The 25,352-nt window shown below is 45.2% G+C and overlaps 1 protein-coding gene across 1 annotated transcript in view; it reads right to left on the bottom strand.

Moving 5' to 3' along the window:
* PALD1 (phosphatase domain containing paladin 1) overlaps positions 1-25,352 on the bottom strand; it is a 164,673-nt gene that overhangs the window by 86,287 nt on the left and 53,034 nt on the right. The window contains exons 8-16 of the mRNA XM_060241190.1: positions 25,195-25,346; positions 24,288-24,384; positions 22,974-23,078; positions 11,767-11,862; positions 8,876-9,010; positions 7,805-7,921; positions 5,568-5,747; positions 3,678-3,875; positions 909-1,049 (exon numbers count right to left, since the gene is read on the bottom strand). Coding sequence (XP_060097173.1) covers positions 909-1,049; positions 3,678-3,875; positions 5,568-5,747; positions 7,805-7,921; positions 8,876-9,010; positions 11,767-11,862; positions 22,974-23,078; positions 24,288-24,384; positions 25,195-25,346 — 1,221 coding nt within the window. The remainder of the gene's footprint in view (positions 1-908; positions 1,050-3,677; positions 3,876-5,567; positions 5,748-7,804; positions 7,922-8,875; positions 9,011-11,766; positions 11,863-22,973; positions 23,079-24,287; positions 24,385-25,194; positions 25,347-25,352) is intronic.

Genomic DNA, 25,352 nt, shown 5'->3' on the forward strand with positions numbered 1-25,352 from the left:
CCCCCCACCCTCAAAGACCACCCCATGTTGACAACCTCCTTCTAGAGCAGGGGTGTCAGACATGCAGTTCAGGAGGCAAATCAGGACCTCGGAGGGCTCCTATCAGGCCCCCAAGCAACTGGCTGTCATCTGCTTCCTTTGCCCTATATCTTGCTTCTTTCTGCATCACAGCTTGCTTTGCAAGGCTTGCTCAATTGCACAGGAGCTAGAGCAAAACCTCTATTTTCTCCATTGGCTGAGGAAGGGGGGAGGGAGAGCTTGATTTGCTAGGCTCTCTCAATTGCATAACAGAGATACTGAGCTAAGCCTCTCTTCCTTCTATTGGCTGAGGCTCCTTCCCCCCCAATCAGTCCCCTGGGGAAGGATGAAAAGAGCCAGAGCTTCCTTTGCCCAGTTGCCCGGATCCCATGGCAGAAATACAAAGAAAGCATCTTTAAGACCAATGAGTGCTAACGTTGTAAGCATGTTTTAAGTTTTTAAAAATATATATTTGTGTTTGTGTCCCTTATAAAATTTATATCTCTGCTACCTAATCTTAAATAGGTACACACATGGCCTGGCATGGCCCAGCCCAACCCGATATGGCCCGACCCAACAAGGTCTTATTTATGTCAAATCCAGCCCTCATAAAAAATGAGTTTGAAACCTCTGCTCTAGAGGGACCCAATCAGAATCTGGCATGTTGATATTAATGGGAAGGGATGTTCTGCAAAGTATGTGATACCTTAGTTATTGAGGGCATCAAAGGTTAAACTCTGATCTTTGAACTATGACTCAGAAGACACTCTACAACAAAGGATGTGAGCTCAATCCCTGAGAACATCTCCCAAGAATGTCCCAGAGCCCCTCCCCCTGGGAATTCTACACCCTTTACTGAATGGAACACCCCTTTCTCAGTCAGCACATACATTAAAATGCCAGAGTGTGAGGACTGCAATAACCATGGCGGTTGTCGTTCTTCCTCGCCCACTATGGCAATTGAAGACAAAGGCCGTACGGCTGTCCTCCGCTAGAGCGCCCTTCATTGCTTTCAGAAGCTGATCAAAGTCCTGCGAATGGAATACAGAGAGCACCGAGTGAGAAGAGACGTCTTTCAGGACACACAAATTGAGAGGGTTTATGTGCACCCGGCAGCACTGCGCACACCAGCTTTAGTGAAACATTTTTTGTTTCCTGTTTCATCTGAACTGAACTACAAGCCATGAGTTCTAACTGGAGACTGCACATGGACTGTCCTGTGGATTTAGGAGATGAACAAGCAATTATAGAGAGACCAGTGCCTAAAAACAGAGCCTGACTTACAAATGCCATCCCTGAATCACTTTTCCCCATGTCTCTTGGTTCTTCCTTAATACATAATTCAAGAAAAAAACCCCAAAAGCCAGCCACTAGAATTGCAATTTCATATCGCTTACTTATATAACTTACTTATAATAATAATAATAATAACTTTTTATTTGTATCCCGCCCTCCCCGCACAAGCAGGCTCAGGGCAGCTCACAACACATAAATGCAATACAATATAATAAAATCATATAAACAATAAAATCATCTTAAGTCAGTATACAGTTACATTAAAATTGACATTAAGGTGCTAAATAGATCTTAAATTCAGTAGAAGAACAGAAAACATACACAGCGACGTTATCTTAGCTCGGCATGGGCGAAGGCTATTTTGAAGAGGTATGTCTTACAGGCCCTGCGAAATTGATTTACACATCGCAGGGCCCATACCTCCTCCGGGAGTTGGTTCCAGAGTTATTAAGACCCAAAGGGCCAAGTGGCTAGGATGGAAGGAAAACAAACTTTGAGTTTAAAACTTATTTGGCCACTCAACTCAGCAGCAGAATGCAACTGAAGGTATGTTTTTGTTCTGCTGAATGGGAATGAAATAATTTGTGTCCCTGTTTTTCTTTGAAGCATGATGTGGCATTTCTGAAATCCAATGGTTTTAGAAGGGGAAAGAATGAGGTTACCGATGAGTGGCCACAGGCAACCAAGGACAAGGCTGGGCAGCCAGCTGACCACACTTGTGGGCATTACCCAAAGCCAGTCATAAGACTTCTGCAAGAACCAGAATTCCCCTCCTGCCCCAGTCCCAGTGTTACTTTTCTAAGGGCTTCTGCTGCTTCTTGGCCCTGCACAAATGACCCACAGGAGCACACAGAACCCCTGATGGATTCATGGTTTAGCTCAGTAGGGGCACGTCCCATGCAGTGCGCTCCCACATGGGGGGCGATCCCCTTTGCACAAGTGCCAACGTCCAGGGGTAGAATTCTAGCAGAAGCTTCTTTGCATATTAGGCCACGCACCCCTGATGTAGCCAATCCTCCTGCAGCTTACAGTAGGCCCTGTATTAAGAGCCCTGTAAGCTCTTGGAGGATTGGTTACATCAGGGGTGTGTGGCCTAATATGCAAAGGAACTCCTACTAGAATTCCACCCTGCCAAAGTCCCTTTGCAAGTTGCCATCACGACACAAACCAAGGAAACCACAGTGTAGGTATTTAACCATATAAACAAAACTGTACAATTTGTTCAGAATTCCATAAAAGGCCAATAAACTGTAGATTATTCTCAAAAACTATTTCACTACTCTTCTTATTCTTGATAATCAATTATTTACTATTCCAGTCCACATTGCGTACATAAATCCCATACACAGCAGAACACAGACACACTCTTAAAAGTTGACTGCAACAAGCTGTCAATGTGGATGTAGCACAGGTGATGATATCCTCAAAGTCAGATCAATTTCAGTACTGTTCAAAAGTGACAACATGCATCCCAGGTACACAAAAGCATGTTTCTATTCTATAATCTTCTTCTGGTCACAATTCACTGAATATAGGAACAACAGTGTTCATAACTGTTAATGGCACAGTGTTGTCACTTTTAAACAGTACTGAAATTGATCTGACTTTGTGGATGTCATCACCTGTGCTACAACCACACTGACAACTCGTCGCTGCAATCAACTTTACAGGATATTGTAGTCGGGTGCTTCTGTCTTCTGCTATGTATGGGATTTATGTATGAAATGTGGACTGGAATGGTAAATAATTGATTATCAAGAATAAGAAGGGTAAAAAACCCAAAAGCCAGCCACTAGAATTGCAATTTTATATAGCTTACTTATATAATTTACTTATTAAGACCCAAAGGGTCAAGTGGCCCTTTTTGAGTTTTTGAGAATAATCTACAGTTTATTGGTCTTGTATGGAATTCTGAACGAATTGTACACAGTGTTTTGCTTCTATGATCATGAGACCAAGTCTACTACATTTTCAGTCTGTTCTTCCTGTAGCTTAGGACAATAGGTATGGTTCCTCCTGTCTTGAATTTGACCGCACTCCCTTCCTGTTTTAAGCTCACAGTTACCATTAGGAGGAAGGTCAAGTTGGGCATGGGCAACCAGCCCAAAATGACCAGTGACTTCTGAAACAAAGTGGAGCCTTGAAGAACACAGACTTCCTAACTACACCACACTGGCTCTCACCAGTAGCTACATGGGACACAGCAGCACCGCAGTCAGGCCAAAGTCAAAGAAGAAAGCAATTGTTTCCCACATAACTGCTGCCCAACCAACTGGGTCTTGGAGGCACAAAAGCTCCATTATAGAACTAGTTTAGGACCAACAGGCTTAGAGACCTAGGAGGGATTTTGCAGATGGGCTTACCTGTTCCCTAGGAGCACAGCAGTCTGGAATTGGAATCCGTTTGTACACTAGTCCTTGACAGGTACTCTTGTGCTGGTTAAATATCTCTTGCATAGTCAGGCAGGTCTTAAACATCTTCATCTGCTTCTCCTGTTCCAGATAAACCTCAAGCCATTTCTGGGATTTGAGCACGTCGTTCTTGAAAACGGATTCCAGTTTCTAAAGACGGGATGCACAGATGAAGTTGTGTTAAGCATGTTTTATTCTATTTTCATTTATGGTCCACCTTTCTCACTGGGACTCAAGTCGGATTACAAGTATGATGGAACTATTCAATCAATAAACCAAGTACAAAACATAAGAACGTTTGAATGGTAACTATGGTTGAATCCATGATTCTTAGTCAAACAAAGAGTCAATCAGCAAGCAGATTATAAAATTTAACAACACCACTTGAGTCCAACAGCAAAGATTCCTGGTCAAACAAACATAATCCAGAGGAGCTGTGATTGTGGAAGTGGAAGAAAAAACATGCCATCCTTAATAGAAACAGGCAATAAATCCTGCCCTATATCATCCTTTCAGGACTGGCGAATTCTCAGACTGGATTGAAACAGCAAGCTCTTATTGTTAGCAATGGCACATGGCTGCCAAAATACTTCCCTAGACATGAACATATCAAGGGGCATTCTGAGCTCCTGTGCAGTGAATAACAGACTAACAAGCACTTCCAAGTCACGCATGATCAGTTGTGGAAGATCCCTATATCCAGGAATATACTGTGTTCCTCCAAACTCTGTAATTCAGTTTAGACTTGCTGAACTCTGAACTTTGCTCTGTTTTTTAGCCCATTAAAACCTAAACTCATGCGTCGAAAAGAGCCGGATTCACTATGAAGCGGATCTAGAGTCCACTATATCTGAGATTATCTTGATTCTAGAACTTGGAAAAACACAGTGTAGTTCTGGATACCTAGAAACAATCTGTACTCGACTTAGTGGTCTGTTAAATTTATATTTCTGGCGTGTGTACGTGCATCAATTGGTCTGTTCATTGTGAGGAGCCCACTGATTTTTTTTCCATTGGCAAAACAAACCTACCAGCTGTTGCTGAGATGCCTTGTTACCCTTTGGCAGCCAGCCCATGGCTGCTTTACTACCAAGGCAGTGATTCTCAGCTTCTGAGTCTGGACTCAGAAGTGGGCAGTAACTCTCTCACAGGTGGGTCATGAAGCCAAGAAGTAGGAGGAGGAGGAACAGGGTGAGCTGAGAGAGACAGCTCGAGGAGGGCTCAACTAGAAATGTGCGGTTGTCTCAGTATAACATACAGAAGGGCTATGAAATACAGCCTATCTACAAAGTAAGCATGAAAAATAAGACGTAATCTTCTTCAGCGTCAACTGACAGGAGATTCATGCATTTGATGCTGGGGATGGGAGTGTGGACTTGGCACATGGATTCCAAAAATTAAAATCTTCTTCCTCTGGTCCCTTGCTGAGAAGAATAGTGAATAACCCACCATTTCTCTTCTGCTGAGTAAGGGACTAAGGGGCCTTTGAAAAATGGTTCTCTCTCCCCATATTTCTGCCCAGGAAGAGAGGAGTAGTTACTCTCCATTTCAGAATCCCCACCACTCAAACTAGGTTATGCTGGAGGCCACTTTTAGTCAACCTGCAGCCAACCTTCTCCCACCCCCACAAATAAATGATCTTTATTTAATATTCCAAAATTACAATAAATGTAGCATTAAAACTAACACACATAACATTCACCTGAAATTCACAAAAATAGTATGCAGAATGATATATAAACAAATCCGCACCCTTTTAGCATTCAGAAAGCTGTGCACAGTAATCAGCCTCCACTGCAGGGAAGTGTTAAGGGGAGGTTAAAACAGTGTCAGAAAGCTCACCTCTAGCTGTTCAGGTGATGTCGCAGGCACTGTAATCTGTTGTTCCAGGTTGCTGCCCTCCCGGAGAGTACAGGTTTGCTCATTTCCTTCCAGAACCACTTCTTCACGAAGATTCACCCACAAGATGTGTGAATACTTCCTCTTTGCATCAGTCAAGTAGCTTAAGACACTCCCAATAGCCTACATAAAAACAGTGACACAAGGTCACAACTAATAATCCACTTTTAATCTGATACAGGTCCTGTGGTTAAAGAGGAAGCCATAGCTGTTAACAGTTCTTTTGGGGTGTCTCCACACATTTGGATTTTGAGAGAGAAACTACACAGTTCTCCTGGCAGATTTGGAGCCAAGAGGTCCAAATTGCATATGGAGCAGAGGTACGGATGGAACTATCTGTCTGGGGCAGTGATGCTCTGTATTCTAGGTGCTTGGGGAGACAACAGTGGGAGGGCTTCTAGTGTCCTGGCCCCACTGGTGGATCTCCTGATAGCAACTGGGTTTTTTTCTGCCATTGTGTGACAGAGTGTTGGACTGGATGGGCCATTGGCCTGATTCAACATGGCTTCTCTTATGTCCTTACGTTCACTCTAACTCGATTTCTGGGATTCTTCAGTATTTCCACAGTACAATGATGCCTTTTCTTTCTATGGCACTATTTGTTAGGAAATGGGGGGGGGGGTGTTATGAAAAGCATAAGGACTTTCCAAAAGGCAAGAATAACAGGGGGCACAGCTAGATCCTGAGGGAAATGCAAGGTTCCCAGTCTCTTGTTTTGCTCTTGCTAATGAAGGAACAGGATATTTGCCAGGGAAAATGAGCAGGAAGTAGAGAGGGGTATCTAAACCTTCTCTCACCCCATTCTCCTCCACAAAGTCCCTCAGGATGCTTCAGTTATCCCCCTTTGTCCCCCCACTCAGCTAGCTTCTGAAAGTTGCAATAGGTTGACCAGGGGAGAACATGTAGGAGCAAAGGGGCACATGATGGCGGGCCAAAGTACCCCTCATTCTCACCAAGTGCAGGCATGTTGTTGCAACAAACCCAGGCTTGGGAACAGGTATTTGCTAAAATCACATGCATCCCTGCTCTGCCATGATTCCTGCTCAAAACAATGCCTTCACCATTAGTATGGAGAGCTATCCCTCCACACCTTCACGGAAAGCCAATGGATGCCTTCCAGAGGTTGTGTGTGTTTATTATGAGCTTCCCTCCCTCCCCAGGATTTTCAATCCCAGCAATAAACTGAATGAGAAGAGGAGGCTCTGATCAATTATTTGCCATTGCTTCTTCCAGATTAGCCCTTGGTAACTGTCAACGCACAAGAGGAATTATTCCCTCAAGCAGGGGTGGAATTCTAGCAGGAGCTCCTTTGCATATTAGGCCACACACCCTTGACGTAGCCAATTTGGTGTAGTGGTTAAGTGAGTGGACTCTTATCTGGGAGAACCGGGTTTGATTCCCCACTCCCCCACTTACAGCTGCTGGAATGGCTTGGGGTTAGCCATAGCTCTCGCAGGAATTGTCCTTGAAAGGGCAGCTGCTGTGAGAGCCCTCTCAGCCCCATCCACCTCACAGGGTGTCTGTTGTGGGGGGAGAAGATATATGAGATTGTAAGCTGAGTCTCTGATTCAGAGAGAAGGGCGGGGTATAAATCTGAAGTCTTATTCTTCTTCAATCCTCCAAGAGCTTACAAAGCTTTTTGTAAGCTCTTGGAGGATTGGTTACATCAGGGAATGTAGCCTAACATGCAAAGGAGCTCCTGCTAGAATGCCACCCCTGCCCTCAAGTAAACCTCTCAAGGAAAAACTGGAGGATGGATGCAGGGTTCTGAAGGAAGCAGAAGCAGGTGGGGCCGAGGCATATAGCAGTGATGGCCAAACTGGTTCAGACAAAGATACCATCCCTTTACTAGTATACCAACACCATCAGTTTCCAAAGATGCCCACAAAGAGAATGCTGCTGTGATTTCAAATAGCGCTTAGCACTGAATGTGTCCAGAAACCAATACTACTACCAGAGTAAAAATAAATAGATAAAACACCACTGTTTTCACAATGTTATTATTGGTTCCAGTGGATTGCATAATGCGCAGGACATTTGGAAACCCCAACAACGTTGCTCAAAAAAGGGGGGGGGATGCAAATTTTCTTGAGGATACCTCCCTTTTTTCTTAGGTGCTCTTTGGTCCCATCTCTCCCTCTCACATCCTCTCTAAAATCCACACAATATGATTTGATTACCTTGGAATTTGGCTGTGCCATCCCATACACAGGCATCTTGGGGACCCTCCGGAAATTGGCCACGCTCATCTCTTTGATGGTGCTGAGCACATCTGGAGAAAACCGTTCATCCATCACCTTCAACAGAGGGGAAAACACCAGAGACTGTAGCCAGAAATCTAGGCAACTGGCCACTGCTCCTTCTTGTGCAAGACTTCCAAAAGTTATCTATCTCATCAAGCATTTCCTGCTTCAAATAAAACTTCCCTGGGAAAGACAACAATTTTTACAAATAGCCTCCTTCCAAACTCCTAAAGGCATAAGAAGAAGCCTCAAGGGCCTCAGAGTCACCTGAGTGGGGTCCTTATAAAGGTAAAGGTAGTCCCCTGTTCAAGCACCAAGTTGTTACCAACTCATGGGGTGACATCATGATGTGACTATTTTTAGCAGACTTTTTGTTATGGGGTGGTTTGCCATTGCCTTCCCCAGTCATCTACACTTCCCCCCCAGCAAACTGGGTACTCATTTTACCGACCTCAGAAGGATGGAAGGCTGAGTCAACCTTGAGCCGACTACCTGAACCAGGATCGAATTCAGGTTGTGAGCAGAGCTTGGACTGCAGTACTGTAGCTTACCACTCTGTGCCACGGGACTCCTTGGGGTCCTTATAAGAATCCCACAAAGCACATTCAGGTGCTGAGGATTTGTCTCATCTCAACAGGTGCTCAGTAATGGGGAAGGGTACAAGAGAGATATACAGGCACAACGTTTGATAGGCTCCTTGGAAGAATACACGTTTCCTTTTCTCATGGGAACAGAGAAGACCCTGGATAAATCTGATTGCATCCTCAGAAGATGATTTTTAAAATGACTTCCAAGAGAAGAGAGCAAAGAATCATTTGAAACATAGAGAAAAGATCCACGAGTACAATTCTTGTAGGAGGACGCAACGGCCAAGCTATTGCTCTGCTGAAGAGACTATGTTTTGAAAAGCAGACTGATAGGGAAAGTATCTTGATTAAACTGAACAACGCCATAGGAATGCTTCTTGATAAATTCTGAAGCCGGAGAAAATCCATCTCGTTAACTCACCAGCACTCGTGCGCCCTTAGTTATGTGGTCCCCTGTGACTGTATGTTCTGCCAGGTTCATGTTTGCCAGAAGCCTGTATAGCTCAGGATGCCGACACATCCATCTGCTGAAATCGAGAGCAAAGGCCAGGGGGTACTGCCAGTCAGGAAGAGAGAGAGAGAAGGAGAGAGACAGGTGCAGTTTCAGGAATATGCTTGTGACCCCCATTATTGCACACTATCACAAGTAATCCACACAGAGGAGCACATAGGAAAACCTTGCTGAGAAGTAGCTGCGTTGGTCTGCAGTAGATTTGAGTCCAGTAGTGCCTTAAAGACTAACAAGGATTCCAAGGTATAAGCTTTCGAGAAAGTTCCCTGGGAATTCTGGTTCTTGAAAGCAGGGCTTTTGTTTTGTAGCAGGAGCTCCTTTGCATAATAGGCCACACACCCCTGATGTAGCCAATCCTCTAAGAGCTTACAGGGCTCTTCTTACAGGGCCTACTGTAAGCTCCAGGAGGATTGGCTACATCAGAGGGTGTGTAGCCTAATATGAAAAGGAGATCCTGCTACCTTGGATATCTTGTCAGTCTTTCAGATGCTACAGCACTTAGCCCTGACCGGCATGGCCCAAGGAAGCCCAGTCTCATCAGAACTTGGAAGCTAAGCAGGGCTGACTCTGGCAAGTTCTTGGATGGGAGAAATCCTTGGAATACCGGCAGTTGGGAGGGCAGGGGCAGGCTTTATTCAGCCACCTCCCTGAATATCCTCCAGGCCCCCAGTAGGGGTCAGTCACCAGAGGTCGCCATGACTTCCAGGTGCACACATGTATATATAAGATACCCCCCAAAAGATGGTAGTGGACCAAAATCTTGCTGGCAAGGACACTGAACAGCTTTACATTTTCATTACTTAATAATGTACAGCAGAGCTGTTAAATGCATGTCCTGCGGCCACAACTGACCTGCCCAGAGTGGGGAGGGGGGGAGCGAGAGGTGGAGGGAATCACCCTTTCAGCTGCCAAGTGGAGCTTGCACTTTTTGGCTCTCTTCTCTCCTCCCCTCTTGAAGTGGATGGGGCCAAAAGCCCACACAATCCCACCACTCATTGCTTGGAGCTGCAGGAGGGATGTGTGGCAGGAACAGCACTAAGGAGAATGACAAGCCTAAAAGGTGAGCTTCTGTGTTGGGCTCAGTTTCCACTATCTGCCCTCATGCTCCTGAAGGTTTGGTGGCGCTTTGAGCTGCTGGAGCTCAGGGTCAGAATGGCCAGGGGGAGGAAGCTTGGTAGGCAGCCGCTCCTCCCACCCTGAGCTGGACCCTGCAGCACTGGAGACGTGAGAACCTGGGAGGTGAGATAAAGAGGCAGCGATGCTGGTGGGGGCAGAGAGGCCATGCCTGTTGCAAGCAGGTTTCTGTCTGCAGAGCAAACATGCTGTTACTGAGCCCAGGAGAGAAAGGTGTCTGGAGCAAAAGATGGGGCATACAACTTTTCACCCCAGTTATTTATTCTTTTTCCTAGAGACAGGGATGCCAGCTTGTAGAGATATCATAGGCTCCAGGGCTGTCTGCTTGCTACATCTGCAAACACTTGACTGTCATGGGTGCTGGGGACCCTGCAGAGGAAGACGAGTCTGCCGAGGAAACTGTACCCCTGCCACCTGCACCAGTACCCCTGCCTCCTGCTGAAGAAGATCCCAGCCCCCCTGCCTCGCCCTCTCGGGTGGCTCGTGTGCGTGACCGCCTCCGTCAGGACCTCAGGGATCGGAGGAGGGCGGCACGCTCACAAGCAAGACACTCCCTGAGTCCTGAGTTTTGAGAGGATTCTGGCCCTCCTAAGAGCAAGGATGCTTGAGTTGTAACAGGATCCTGGCTGCCTCCCAGAGCCAGCAATTAGCCCAAATGGGCAACAGCCAGCAGAGGGCTATATAGCTGTGGGCTTTGGGAGGAGGCTTTGTGGAAGCAACTAGTCATCTCCCTGACGTGCTAGCATCCACTCTGGCTTGACTTTGGTTCCTGACTCCCTGACTTTGGCTTTTGACTTCTGGACTCCCTGACCTCGGCTTCTGGACCTTGGACCTGCGATACTTGCACAGCGATTTGGATTTGGCACCTTGGACACTCCTGCTTGCTGGCTACAGACCTTGGACTGCCTCTGGACTTTGCCTGACCCGGCCCCAGCCGTGACATTGACTCTTTGGCCATTTTCCCACAGACCTTACTCCGGAGCGACGTCCCTCTTCATCATGCAGTGTCTGCATGGATTTCCCACCAACTGCTGTGCACAACCAGGAAGAGCCGCAGCTTTTGCGTCGCAGATGTAAACTGGTTTTTAGTGGTTTATATCTGCGATGCAAAAGCCGCGGCACTTCCTGGTTGTGCGCAGCAGTTGGTGGGAAATCCGCGCAGACGCTGCGCGGTGAAGAGGGACGTCGCTCCGGAGTAAGGTCAGTGGGAAAACGGTCTTTCACACATCTCCTGGGTTGCATGGGGGTGTGTGTGGAAATGACGCTGCTATTCTGGTGCTGGCTGCAAATGCACGTGGGGGCTTCATTTAATTCTTCATTAGAAGTTGTAGTGTAGCCATAGTGGAGCCTGGGCTTTATTAATCTTTCCTTTCAGGCTACTAAAGTGCTACTCACCAAGACCAAATATGAAGTCTCCCAGTAATCTTTACAAATATTGTTCCTTTCGCCTCCTTGTTGACCACAACCAATTAATACAGGTACTTTTTAACAATGCAAATTAGTAACCTTTCGTGGCTGTGTTTGCAAGGCTGCCAACAAAGGATCAGAGGGCCCTGCTCACTCACCAACAGAGCCAAGGATCTTCAGATTCCCCCTGCCCAAGGGACAGCCAAGACAAGGAGGCAGAGTGGGCATTCTTCACTAAGAGCTTCAGGAAGAACCCTCACCTGTTCATGAAGGTAATAGTTGAAAGCAATCAAGTAAAAATAGCGCTCGAGGCTTTGCAACGTCCTCTGAAGGAAGTACTCTTTGGTGCTGTTTCCCTGCAAGGCACAAAAACAATAAGGGACACAACTGCTTAGGAATACAATACAAGTTAGCCAATTCAGCTGGGAAACTGCACAGTGCCTATTCAGTGGAAAAAAAATATTCACAATTAACCTAACCTAAATACATACATGCCAAAAAAATTATGAGAACAGAAGATTCACTTCCTGCATAAACCATGCCAGCTTAGAGAGTGAAAAGACTCAGAGCTGTGTGTATTCTTTTGAAGTATTCAAATTCTGGTTCAAGAAAAGAATTTCGCATGATCAATGCACATATGAGGATGTCCTTATTTTTCTTCTGTGCATCGACGAGGAGGCACTATCAGAGGGTCTCTTCTGCATGCCCATTAGAAACTTGGTTTTTAAAAAAGTGGATTTCAAGATGAGGAGTTCTGGAACCAAGATTGGCTTCTCTTATGCATCATGATGGTGGACTTGTGGGATGCACTGAACTCCAACACACATAACGGCTTTCCACTGTGAATCCAGTTCCTGTCTGTACTTTCACAAGTTGGTCAGCAGTTCCAGGAAATATTGTCTGCTGAAGGGTTCTCATCTGAAGCCATCTTAGGGGCAATGATTTGCTGTAACAGCATCCACACTTCCTTCTGACTACCAGCACCATTTCCAGTTCTGCACTTAGCTTTCAAACCCCCAAGCATGCCCTGTATGTTTCCCCACATTTGAAGTAAAAAAAAAAATCAAAGTACTCCAATAAGATTTATGAAACATTTAAATTGAAAAATCCAGCTGCAGGAAGAGCCCTCCCTAATATTTACTGCCCTCTTCATCTTCAAAGAACTCAGAGTAGCATACACAATATGCCCCCCCCTCACAATAACTTTGCAGTTGCTGTCTCCATAACCTCTCCACATACACCAAAAGCTCCAGATCTTTTGCACCAAGAGCCTCTGGCCTGGCTTGGATAAACCCATTTTTCATACCAAGTCAGAGTCTCTTGATTAGGGCATGTATTTCCCCAGTCTCATTCAAGAGGAAGTAGCCTTTGAGAGACCTCCAGGGCACCAATAATTAAAGCTCTTCTTTGTGGTCCTCTAAAGCTCATAGCACCCTCGCGTTGAGTAACAATAACCTGTCCTCTCAGGATTTCCTTCATTATTTAGACTTCCCTGGATAGCTCATCAAGTACCCAGAAAGGACCATCTACCCATCGCCTGACTATATGAGTCATACTTGTATTCTCCCTAGAAGCTAACATGACTAACTGAGGTTACCATACTTTGTTCAATTTATGAGAAGACAAGAGTCACTGGAAAAACAATAATGTTAGGGAAAGTTGGAGGCAGCAAAAAAAGAGAGAGAGGAAAACCCAGCAAGCAATGGATTGATTAAAGAAAGCTACAGCCTTCAGTTTCCAAGACCTGAGGAGGCTGTTAACAATAGGAAGTTTTGGAGGTCATTAATTCATAGAGTCACCATAAGTCGGGAGCAGGTTAACCGCACATAAAATACATGACTCACACCTATCACCAAGCTAATCCAGTCATCTCCAATCAGACACATCTCCTGTTCCCATTACATCAGCTAGAGATATCCCTCACTAATACTCCTCACAACAGAAAGTTCAAATTACCTATAACAGCTTGGATTCTGACATTTTCATAAAAGAGGACATGGATGCTAAAGTTCTAGCATTGCTATTACTTTACTTTACTTTACTTTGCTATTCTGTGTCTTCGTTTGGTCCATGAAGTTACTTTTTGGTTATGCCTCTGGCCCCAGGCAGCTTATTTCTTCTAAAGAGAGCCAGTGTGATGTAGTGCTTAAGAGTGGTGGACTCCAATCCAAAGAACCGGGTTTGATTCCCCACTTTTCCTCCACATGAAGCCTGCTAGGTAACATTGGGCCAGTCACAGTTCTCTCAGAACTCTCTCAGCCCCGCCTACCTCGCAGGGTGTCTGTTGTGAGAGAGGAAGAGAGGGTGACTGTAAGCCACTTTGAGACTCCCTAGGGTATAGAAAAGTGGGATATAAAAAACAGCTCTTCTAAAGTTGACAACTATATATACAAGAGACTCAGGACATCCATTTGGTATCAGTCTCTAGTTCTGCACATGTAAGGGATACCCACACATGTGTATCCCAACATGGGGACCAATTTGAGTAAGAGTGACAGGCTCAAGATGTGTTTCATACTTGAGAGAAGATTTTACCCCAAACCTCCCTAGTCTATCTACTATAACAGTGGCCCCCAACCTTTTTGGCACCAGAGACCGGTCCCAGGCCGGCCCGCTCACCATGGTCCCAGGGCCGGCAGGGTGGGGGCACCAAATTTGGCCTCCCCCCCGCACAGCGCCTCCTCCCCCCTCCGTTTTCACAATTTTAAGGCCCAGGAAAGGATGGTGAAGCTCCTCCCAGGCTCTTTAAAGGCTGAAACACACACACCCCGGCTGATCAGCTGATCAACAGGGAAAACCGCGGCAGCAGTGGCGAGCAACCCGCTGCAAAAGCGGCACTGCCTTTGCCTCCTCCCCACTTCCTTCCCACGCCCAGGTACTGGTCCCCGCATTGGGGACCTCTGTACTATAACACTCCTGATGGAAAACTTTAGAACATTAACATTTAACTCCATATTTATAAGAAACTTTTCTCTCTCCCCAAGTGGGAAGAACTTGGCAGGTATCCCTTGGAAATCTCTGGCATTATGCAATCGCCTTTCATCAATATTTACTTGCTATCCCTTAGAGAAATCCGGCCTGCAGTCATTTATCAAAAGATTAAGAAAGATGTTTAGGACTAAGCTAAGATATTCTTGCATGGAATATTTCCAGCCACACATCGTGGGGGAGGGGGGGAGAATTACTAGGCACTGCTCCAACCCGAATTAAGAATTGTTAAGTCCCACACACTTCAGCGGGAGAGATTTATGCAAGAGTTAAATGGAAGGAAGTTTGAAGTTGTGACACTATGTACTTTACACTGCTTTACAAAGTACACACACAGACACAAACACGAGAGCACACAAGCCCCAAACATTTTCATGGGTATGCAGCAAGTGTGATTCTGGGGTAACCATAATGCATGAAGTGGTTCTTTCCCTCCCCAGCTCAACAAAGTCAGATCGGGCTGCATGACACAAAAAGCAGCCCAGTAGTCACACAGTGGGCCTTGCCAAGTACTTGACACCACCCCCTGTTTTGCAGCCCCAGGCAGGCAGTAAAACAGGAGGCTGCTTGACACCCCCCCATGGTCAACCATTCATAGCAGGTGGGCTAGAACTGGCTTGGAGCCTGACTATTTGTCCAGGCCTGCACTTTACCTTACATAATCTGGCTTTCCCCTCCGCCCTGATGTGTTTTGTCCAAATAAGAACATTTTCCCAGAAATTTTTCCATTGTTTAAGAGAGCTATTGCTGTGCTTCAGCTTCAAATAAACACTGCTCGTGTTTAAAAGTGGAGCCATTTCCAAAAGCTGATTTCTCAGAGCCGGTAAAGGGCCTGCACCAGCCATATCCTGCAAGGGCAAGCTGCAAGTCATGACGACAGGAACTGTGGAGGAGCTCCCACAAAGCTGCTGCTTGAGAAGATCAAGAGAGGAAGTGACAGCCAACAGCGGCTGAACCTCAAGGGGAGGAAGAAACGTGTGCTATAGCAAAGAGGGGAAAGAACAGACCAAGAAACTAATATGAAATGAGAGAGCAGTAAAGCCTAATGTGGGTGGTGGTAGCCAATATGAAGGAGTCTAAGCAGGGGTGGAATTCTAGCAGGAGCTCCTTTGCATGTTAGGCCACACACACCCTGATGTAGCCAATCCTCCAAGAGCTTACAAAAAAGAGCCTTGTAAGCTCTTGGAGGACTGGTTATATCATGGGTGTGTCCTAATATGCAAAGAAGCTCCTGCTAGAATTCCATCCCTGAGTCTCTGATTCTCAATAGCCTTTGTCCTGGTCTTGTTTTCAACTCTCGAGTTTGCATGCGGCAAGGAGCAAGCAGGGAACACACAGCCCCGCTCTACAGATGCCAATGCAGGATCTAGAAAATAGAGCCACCTTGCGGAGCCCCGCATAAAAGGGAGGGAAGGGCTAAATGCGAAATTGGTCTAAGTATGCTTGGGAGACACTCTCAGTTGTGAATCTTGTTTTCATAGGAAGGAAGAAGACTGAGTACCAAGACCAAAAACATAACAATCACTTTACTGGGTCAGAAAAAAGAAGAAGAAGATATTGGATTTATATCCCGCCCTCCACTCCAAAGAGTCTCAGAGCGGCTCACAATCTCCTTTACCTTCCTCCCCCACAACAGACACCCTGTGAGGTGGGTGGGGCTGGAGAGGGCTCTCACAGCAGCTGCCCTTTCAGATACCCAGCATCTGAAAAAAGGTCCATCTACCTAGCCGGTGGTCCTGATCTCATTAGGTCTCAGAAGCTAAGTTAGTACTTGGAGATGGGAGATCATTAAGGAAGACCAGGGTTGCTATGCAGAGCCAGGCATTGCCAAACTACCTTTGCCTTGAAACCCCTACAGCATTGCTCTAAGTCAGCTGCACTTTCCACCACCAGCCAGCCAACAGCAGCTTCACAGATGCCCCAACTCTTGCAAGAAAGGTTGTCATGGAGATGGTCCTCCTGTTTATACCCAGCATCTGATAAAAGTGGCTTCTCTGTGTATGGTTGGCTTGCCTCCTCTTTCAAATCCGAAGGCTTAGTGTTGATTCTCTCACACACACATCTAGACTACTCTACACCTGATGGCTTGCCTCTGAAATGCATAAGCCAACTCCATTATATACCATTGTCTTCCATTACCATGAATGCAGTCTGAAAGTTCTAGCAATGGTCCATTCACACATGTAACATCACCATGTGCTGCATGCAGCCAGCATGCAATGAGCACAAAAGGCCTGAACTACCATGACCACACAGCGCATATGAGGGAATGTTCACTATAGACTCAATGCCCAATCAGGCACTTCACACACATTCCTAAGGCACGCTGAAAAGTGCATTAAGATTCAAATTTGTACTCTATGCCACAGTGTTCAATTCACTGTATGGAAGTAAAGAAGGAAGTTGGGATTCCCCCAGTCCCCCCAGTGCACCTATCCGTCATTGGGTCCTATTGTTCTTATTACTTCATGTGAGCCTATGCACAAACAGCCCAAAACACATAGGCCAGAACATTACATCCAGTGTGCGGTAGTGGTTAGAGCATGAATCTAGAAAACAGGGAGATCTGGATTTAAATCCCATCTCAGCCATGAGTAGAACAGACATTTTTGGACTAACCTCCTATATAGGGCGGATGTGGAGATAAAATGGAGAAGGGAGAAACATGTACACTGCCTTTAAGTTGCTTGGAGGAAAGGCAGGTTAATAATGTGATGGACAGCTAGATCTGCGAGGTTGAATATCTGACCTAGCAGTCCTCATCATACCATCTTTAACTTCACTTCACGGCTGTCAACTGCACGAACTCTGCTGTGAACAAACTGATTGTGTGTGTGAGTGTGTTAAGTGCCCTCAAGTCGCTTCTGATCTATGGCGACCCTGTGAATTAATGACCTCCAAAATGTCCTGTCCTTAACAACATCTTCCATGATGGATTCAATCCATCTCATGTTGGGTCTATGTCTTTTCCTGTGCCCTCCAACTTTTCCTAGCATTATTGTCTTTTCCAGTGACTTCTCTCTTCTCATGATGTGACCAAAGTACAACAGTCTCAGTTTAGTCATTTTAACTTCTAGGGGTTAGTTTTATGTCTACACAATTAATTAAATAGCAGCAAAACTGGAAATGTGCACACATACCTGGGTTGCAGGGACATCTAGGAAAAGCATTGGGTGTAATGCAGGGGATTTACAGTAGGAAAGGGAACAGGCAAAAGTTGCTCCCTCCCTCCTTTCTGTGGAAGTGCCCTTCTACTGGCAGAATGTTCAGGGGTGAAATTCTAGTAGGAGCTCCTTTTCATATTAGGTCACACACTCCTGATGTAGCCAGTCCTCCAAGAGCTTACAAAAGAGTCTTGTAAGATCTTGGAGGATTGGCTACTTCAGGGGATGTGGCCTAATATGCAAAGGAGCTCCTGCTAGAATTCCACCCCTGTTAATGTTTAGAATGTTAAGGGTTCCAAGTTTTTAACTTTAATCAGGGCTTTTTTTATAGCAGGAACTCCTTTGCATATTAGGCCACACTCCAATGATGTACCCAATCCTCCTGGAGCTTATAGTAGGCCCTGTACTAAGAGCCCTATAAGCCCTTGGAGGATTGGCTACATCAGGGAGGTGTGGCTTAATATGCAAAGAAGTTCCTGCTACAAAAAAAGCCCTGACTTTAATTATCTCAACCTTATAAAAAACCTTTAAGGTATGCAGGTATTATTATGCCCAGAAGGGATGTTGAGGCTCTGAGAGAGTGGCACACTTAAGACCCTCTAACAAGTTCACAGAAAAGGCAGGATTTAAATCAGGGATGACCTGACTCACAGAGCCATGATGCTACATCAGATCTCTGTGAAAACCATTTTTATTTCCCTGACACATGAGCAACCTTGCCTCCCCTTCAGATTTCAACAATGAGGAAAGCTAACAGTATGGAACCTGGACCCAATTAGGGTTGTCAATTACCTGAAGGAAAATGCCCCAATTCTTTCATACAGGCTTATGGGGATGTTATTTATCTCCATACCATGAAAAACTTCACCTGCTCATTTCCACACATTCAGTCAAATTAAACAGATTTTTCCCCCCTCCAGGCCTGTTACTACCAGGCAAGCCACCATCTCTCAGCCTAACCTACACCAAGGGGTTGCTTGGAGGATCAAATGGGATACTCTGTTAAGACTGGCTCTTGTTCAATTAAGAGGTGGGTGAGGAAAAGGCAGAGAGGACCAAGGCAAAAAAGCAAGCAAGCCTGATTGGCTGCTGTACCAGACCAGGGGATACCATGTGACTTGCTTTGGCCAATAGTAATAAAGAAGCTTCCTTAGCTGTTGTGACTAGCCTTCCTGTAGTTCCTTTCTTTGGCCAGAGCTGGCCAGGGGTACATAAACTGATCCTCCCAAATGACGTCTGCCAAGTTGTGCGAGTCCTGACACCATACCATACGTACCTCCCTGAACTCCTTAGAGGAAGAACAGGGTATAAATATGACAAATAACAAACAAATTAGGAGCAAGGGCTTTTGTTTCCAAGTCCAAATGTTCTCTTGGAAACAGAAGTTATCCCTCTGGTTTTCAGAATAAACAGTTGTCCTGGGGAAAGCTTTCCGACTTTCAGAACAGGCTGTCCTTGTTTATAGTTATCATTTACACCTTAAGAATTTTATAGTCTATCCTGTTTATGTATTCTAGGCACAGGAGATTTTCACAAGGAACACTGAAGTAGTAAACCTTGTATCTTTGTTTTTCCTGTTGCCATTCTTCAAACTTCTTGTCAACTGTTAGGAAGAAGCTACAGATGTAAAAAGTACGTGCCTCATAAAAATATCTGAACTACACAGTTTACAAAGACTAGGCTTGAGAAGACAATGCTAAATGTCTATTGGGTGACTGCAGGCAAGGCTAATGATCATTTTTCAAATTTACACGTACAATCCAATCCCAGTTAGAGTTATACCATTTTCATTCAAATCGACGGAATTAGAATACAATTCTACGAGGGGTGCATAGTCGATCTAATTTTAAAAAGCATAGCACATAAACACCCCTCAGGTAATTAGCGTATAAATCACTATATAAATCATTCAGATAAAGCATTCATTCTCCTTGGTCCTTAAGGAGCAGGAAACTTTGTAATGGAATTATGCTGAGCAGATGTTAACCATATTTCAACACTGATCTTAAAAAGGATTAGAACTGCAATCTTAATCAGGGTTGTACCCTTCTAACTCCACCAAAATCAACCGAACTACAGGGGTATAACCCTGCTTGCCCTGACCTTGGTAGCCCAGGCGAGCCCAGTTTCAGAACCTAAGCAAGAAGACCACCAAGGAAGTCCAGGGTTGCTACACAGAGGCAAGCAACAGGAAACCACCTCTGAATGCCTCTCGCCTTACAAACAATACCTTGCCAACATAATCCTTTGTGGATGAAAGGAGAGCTCTCAGTCAAACTGACTGCCTAGCAAACTTTGAACATGCCTAGGCATGAGCTTGGCTGACAAATTAAACTTCTTCATGAATTTTGAGTGGTCTGTTTGTGGTTTTTGAAGAAATGTTCATGAACTGAAGAACATCCATGAACTTCCACAAATTTTGAGGCGGTTCGTCCTTGCTTTCTGCTGTTCATGAAAAATTGCTTGGAAACGTCAACTTTCTATTCCCTGCAGCTTTTTGCAAGGAGCAGAAAGCAGCTGTTGGTTTAAATGACATTAGAACCCTGCTTTCTGATCCCCACAGCTTTTGGCAGACAGCAAAAAGCGGGAGCTTAAATCTGAGCAGATCAGGTCCTGCCACTCAGCTGCTTGGAAAATTCTGCTTTCTGGTCACTGCGAAAAGCCACGCGAAGCAAAAAGCTGGGTTTTAAAAACTTAAATGGCTCACAAACCAATATGAACTGTGTTGGCTTGCAAACCATCCTCCTGTTCATATGCGTTCATGGTTCTGTTTGTGGTTCATCCATGACTCAAACAAAAAAAAAATATGGTTCATGCCCATCCCTAATACCTACAGCACAAATGTACAGCACACATTCTTAGCAGGATGCAGAAGTGTAGTTCCGAGATACTTCTTTTTGAGATCCCAACTTCCCAAAGAGACCCACAATTCCAATCTATTGTCTGGATCAGGGGTACCCAGTGTGGTACCTCTGGATGCCATAGCACCTGCCAATGCCTTTCCTGGCATCCTCCAAGTGTTTCTAGGCAGAGTCAGGTGGGGCATTTGCCCAGCAAGGCTTCTGACTGGCTGAACAGATTTTTTTTTTTAAAAAAAAATGTTGCTTTGGCAGCAGCTGCCACCACTGTGACTGAAGGACAGCTACGGCAGCCATTTTATGGCTGTCTCCACCTCCTGTGGCAGCTATTTTGTGTCTGTGCCCACTACACTGTGACAGAGCTCCAAATGTGCCCGCAGGCTGTTTTTAAAAAGTTTTTTATTGCATTTTATTGTTTTATCATATGTTGCACTCCACCCTGAGCCCTATGGGGAATGGGCGGAATAGAAATATACTAAAATAAATAAATAAACCCCAGTCTAGACCAACAATTACCACAAACTCAGATCTGCCTTGAGTCTCTGTTTTGTTTTTCATTTCTCACAGACTCTGACACCATTGTAGGGAACTTAACCAATACTATAGCCTCTGGGTCAGATTCTAAAATTCATAGAATTCCTGTGAAATCCTTAATTCTACTATTCACAAATTTGCTGGAAGATCGAGTATCCTCACATACACACCAATTTTTTGGATGAAGAATGCAATAAACAAACTGAATAACTCAGTATGGTAATGATAACCAGTGTTGTACCCATTAGGCACCACAGTGCCCATTTGCTTTTTCCACAAGACATCATATCCTCAAAGCCAAATGCCAATCCTGACTTTCTTCCACTTCATTGGAGTGAAAAGCCCAGGAAGCATCATCTTTGTATCTGTAGGGAGCATCCATTTTAAAAAGCAGTCTCTATCATTGAAGGATGATTGCCTTGGAGTCTAACATTTCATGGAACCTCCCTATGTTTTGGGATTGGACTCAGCCCACATGGCAGGTATGTTGTGACTGGCTCCACCTCTGTGGCAGATTCTTTCTTTTTTTTTTTTAGCACCCACTGGTGGTAGAAAGTTCAGTCAAGTCACAACTGACTTATGGCGACCCCATAGGGTTTTCAAGGCAAGAGACATTCAGAGGTGGTTTGCTGTTGCCTGCTCCGTGTCACACCCTTGGTATTCCTTGCAGGTCTCCCATCCAAATACTAGACAGGGCTAAACCTGCTTAGCTTCCCAGATCTGATGAGATCGGGCTGGGTAACCCAGGTCAGGACATAATTCTCAAAATTCCAAAAGCACTCTAAGGTTGAGGCCCCCTCTGTAGAGAAAAAAGGGCAGTAACAAGAGTGCCCTGGAACCCCCTCCCAGTCATACTAATTGAGGATTTTTCAAATGCATGGTGGGAAGGCAGCATCCAGACATTACAGTTATCAGTAATTCCTCTGTCTATCTTACACAAATAAACACACATACCCCTTCTCTCTTGTCCTGGGAAAGAAGATTCCATGGACTCAGTAGTATGGCATAATGGTTAGAGTGTCAGATTGGGATCTGGGAGACCCAAGTTTGAATCTGCACTCTGCCACAAAAGTCTGTTAGATGACCATGGGCCGGTTGCATTGTCTCAGCCTAACCTACCTGACAAGCTCATTGTGAGGATAAAAAGGGAAGAGAACTGTGTAAGCAGCATTGTAAGCAGCCTGCGGCAGAATCCCAACGCACACCCATTCCCCCCCCCAGTCATTTAATTGCATGCTTGGGGCAAGGCATGATGACATCACAATGGTGATGACATCACAATGTCATCATGTGTCATTGTTTCTGGGCACGCGGTGCCTTTCAGTCCAAGTTCGGAGAGCGCCCCAGGACTGAAAGTGCCATTGTTTCTGGGTGCGCAGGGGCCAGAAGAACTCTCCCAGCCCCTGTATGCCCAGAAACAATGCCACCCCCCAAGAGCCGGCGCATGAGGCAACTGCTGAATGTAGTCTTATGGATGTGCTGGCTCTGCCTATTGGGTAGAAAAGTGCAGTATCAATCAAGTAAATAAATAAAATAACCTTCTGTTTAGTTCCCACACTGCTCTTGACAGCAGACTCATCTTCTTTGCTGCTCCCTGTAAATATTCACTTTGATTGACTAAGTACAACCCAAAGCAGTGGTTGAGTGGAGGGAAGCTGGAATGAAGGTTCTCACAGGGAAAGGCAGCCACTCTGGTATGTGGGTCCCAGACTGTAAACAGCATCAAAAGATATGCAACAGTTCCTTGAACTAAACATGGAAGCCTATAGGTAGCCAATGGAGTGGTCTCAATACTAGCAAAACATGCAGCTGGTCCTTGCCTGCTACATTTTGTGGCACCTGATGTTTCCAAGTTGTCTTCAAAGCAGTCCCACATACCATGTACATCAACTGAAGATGTAAGAACTCAGCTCCTGCCAGTACCTGAATCTGGTAGTTTTCTCCAATGCCTTCCAATTTCTTCTTATTCTCGTAGATAGCTTCCTTCATGTCATGCATTTCTGAACACAAGGAGATGGCAGCATCCACCTTTGCATATCAAAAAGCAAACGATCTGTCAATTTATTCAGATAATTGTTTTCCACTCCCTTACACCTGCTGTACCTCTGCATCTGCCTCCTACCTCTCTTGTTACCTGAAAGCATTATTTTGTCTAAATATACCTCCCTGACTGGTCTGTAGCAACTTTCTGGACGACCCACAAATCATGTGAGTTCACAAATGAACACCATAGTGGGAGGGGACCATGAAGGCTATTAACATCCTGATCGCTTCTGTGGCTTTTCTTCTTGTACAAAAGTAGGAAGGCCACACCTTTGGCTACTAAACTCACTTCCTCATTCACTATTCATTAAAAAGCCATATGACCCTTCTTCCCACTAGCACATGTGTCCAAACAAGAGCCCCAAAGGACAAATATTTTCTGATCTCAGAAAATCATTTCAAACCTGGTTGGAGAAGGTAACATTTTCATCAGCCTTATGCTTGGCATGGATTGCCTTCTATGCTAAGCAAACAAGAGTACAGTCCACCAAGAATTGGATTTTCACTACAGCTTCATAGTAACTGTCTTCTGCTGGGATTTCAAGTTATCCAGTCCGCCAATCCAACATCATAGCTCAGCACTAGTTACTTTGATGAATACCAATTTCTCTTAGGCTATCATGCATTTCCTTACTGGTATACCATAGCAATTACCACTAGGATCAGGGGCAGATCTTTATACACAGCCTACATAGTACAGTCACGTTTAAACAAGGTGAGCACCATGAAACTGTAATAGATGGTAATTGCATTTTCCCCATTTAGTCTTGAAGACCTACTGGCTTGAATCCAATGGGGGAGTTCTGCAGGCAGAAAGATTTCTACCGACAGAGCATGACTTTCTTTGCCTCCCCCCTCCCCTGCTTAATGCCTCTGCAATGCTGTTCCTGGGCATCTCCTGCCCTCCTCATGGAGCTATACTTCAGGGGGCATTTGGGGCTCCAATAGCAGGGGGAAGGTGAAAAAGTTGTACTTTGTGGGCAGAACTCCTTCCATCCACAGAAATGCTCCACTGGATCCAGGCCACCATGTACCCATCCCTGAGTCTGTTCTGGAGGGGAGGGCAGGATATAAACTGGAATAAATAAATAAATAAATTTCTACCCAACTGTGGCTAAATACAGCAAGGGTGGGGATGTGCATACCCAGAGCACTTCCTGGCAAAAAAGTAATGCACAGTCAGAAGTCACTTACCTCTTCCACTATTTGCTGGCCTTTTGTCACCCTGTCAATGAAGTTTTGAATAATCCGAAATCGATCCCTTGGCGGGCATTTAGTGGACTGTGGAAGGCTGTGAGTAGAAAAAACCAGATTCAGACTGTTGTTGGGGTTTCTTTAAAATCTTTTTTAAAAAAGATTGCAAAGTGTGCACACTGGTTCTTCCAAGTGTATAAAGCTCTCTTTTTCCATCCTCTTAAAAATTCACTGACTTCATTATACATTCCACATTAAATAAGAAGCACATGAGCTGTGGTGTTTGAATTGATTACACTCAAAAGTAGCGGCACCTGCCTTGAAATATTTCAGATATTTCTAGTTCAAGCCTGCTTCGGCGGGGAGGGTGGGATATAAATCCAAGGAATAAATAAATAAGAGCAACTGCCCAATTTTCACTTCCCAAATACTCCTAGAGTCAATAGCATCTCTCAAACCAAGGTCTTCATGGACCTGTGAAGACTTACAATGGTTTACATTTTGGAAGAATCTTGCCACCTATACATAATAACAAAGACAATACAGAATGCTCCTCTTGTAAGCACTACAGTTCCAGCACATGCCCCTCCCAGTTAATACCCCTGCACAGTCTTCCCCATGCCTTCCTCTGTATTTCATGGCTTGGTTCACTACAGTCATGTGAAACGGTTTGCTCTGGCTGGCATCATCACATCTGCTCCCTTGCTTATGGCAAACTGTGGGAAGAAGTGCAAAAACGACTTTGTGGGGCAGGCTAGCATCAGGGTCTCTTTTTGGTCTCTTGAAATTAAACAGATTCCTAAAAAGTAGAGTCATGCCCTCTGGAGGAAAGTGACTGACTCTCCAATATCCATTGGTCACCACTGCTGCACCTTTATGCAAGCTCAAAGTGAGAAGCCACACTTACTCTTGCTTTTGCAAACCCCCCTTGCGGTGATAAAGCACCAGAGTGCCTAAAACCATGGCTAAGTTGGTCCTTCCCACTCCTGTTTGGCAGCTGAAGAGCAGAGCAGGTGGCGGCCTGCTGGGGTCTTGGAGAAGGAGCAGGTTTGGACTCTCCTGGAG

This window comes from Heteronotia binoei, chromosome 6 (assembly GCF_032191835.1).
Source record: "Heteronotia binoei isolate CCM8104 ecotype False Entrance Well chromosome 6, APGP_CSIRO_Hbin_v1, whole genome shotgun sequence".
In the NCBI taxonomy this organism is placed as follows: Eukaryota; Metazoa; Chordata; class Lepidosauria; order Squamata; family Gekkonidae; genus Heteronotia; species Heteronotia binoei.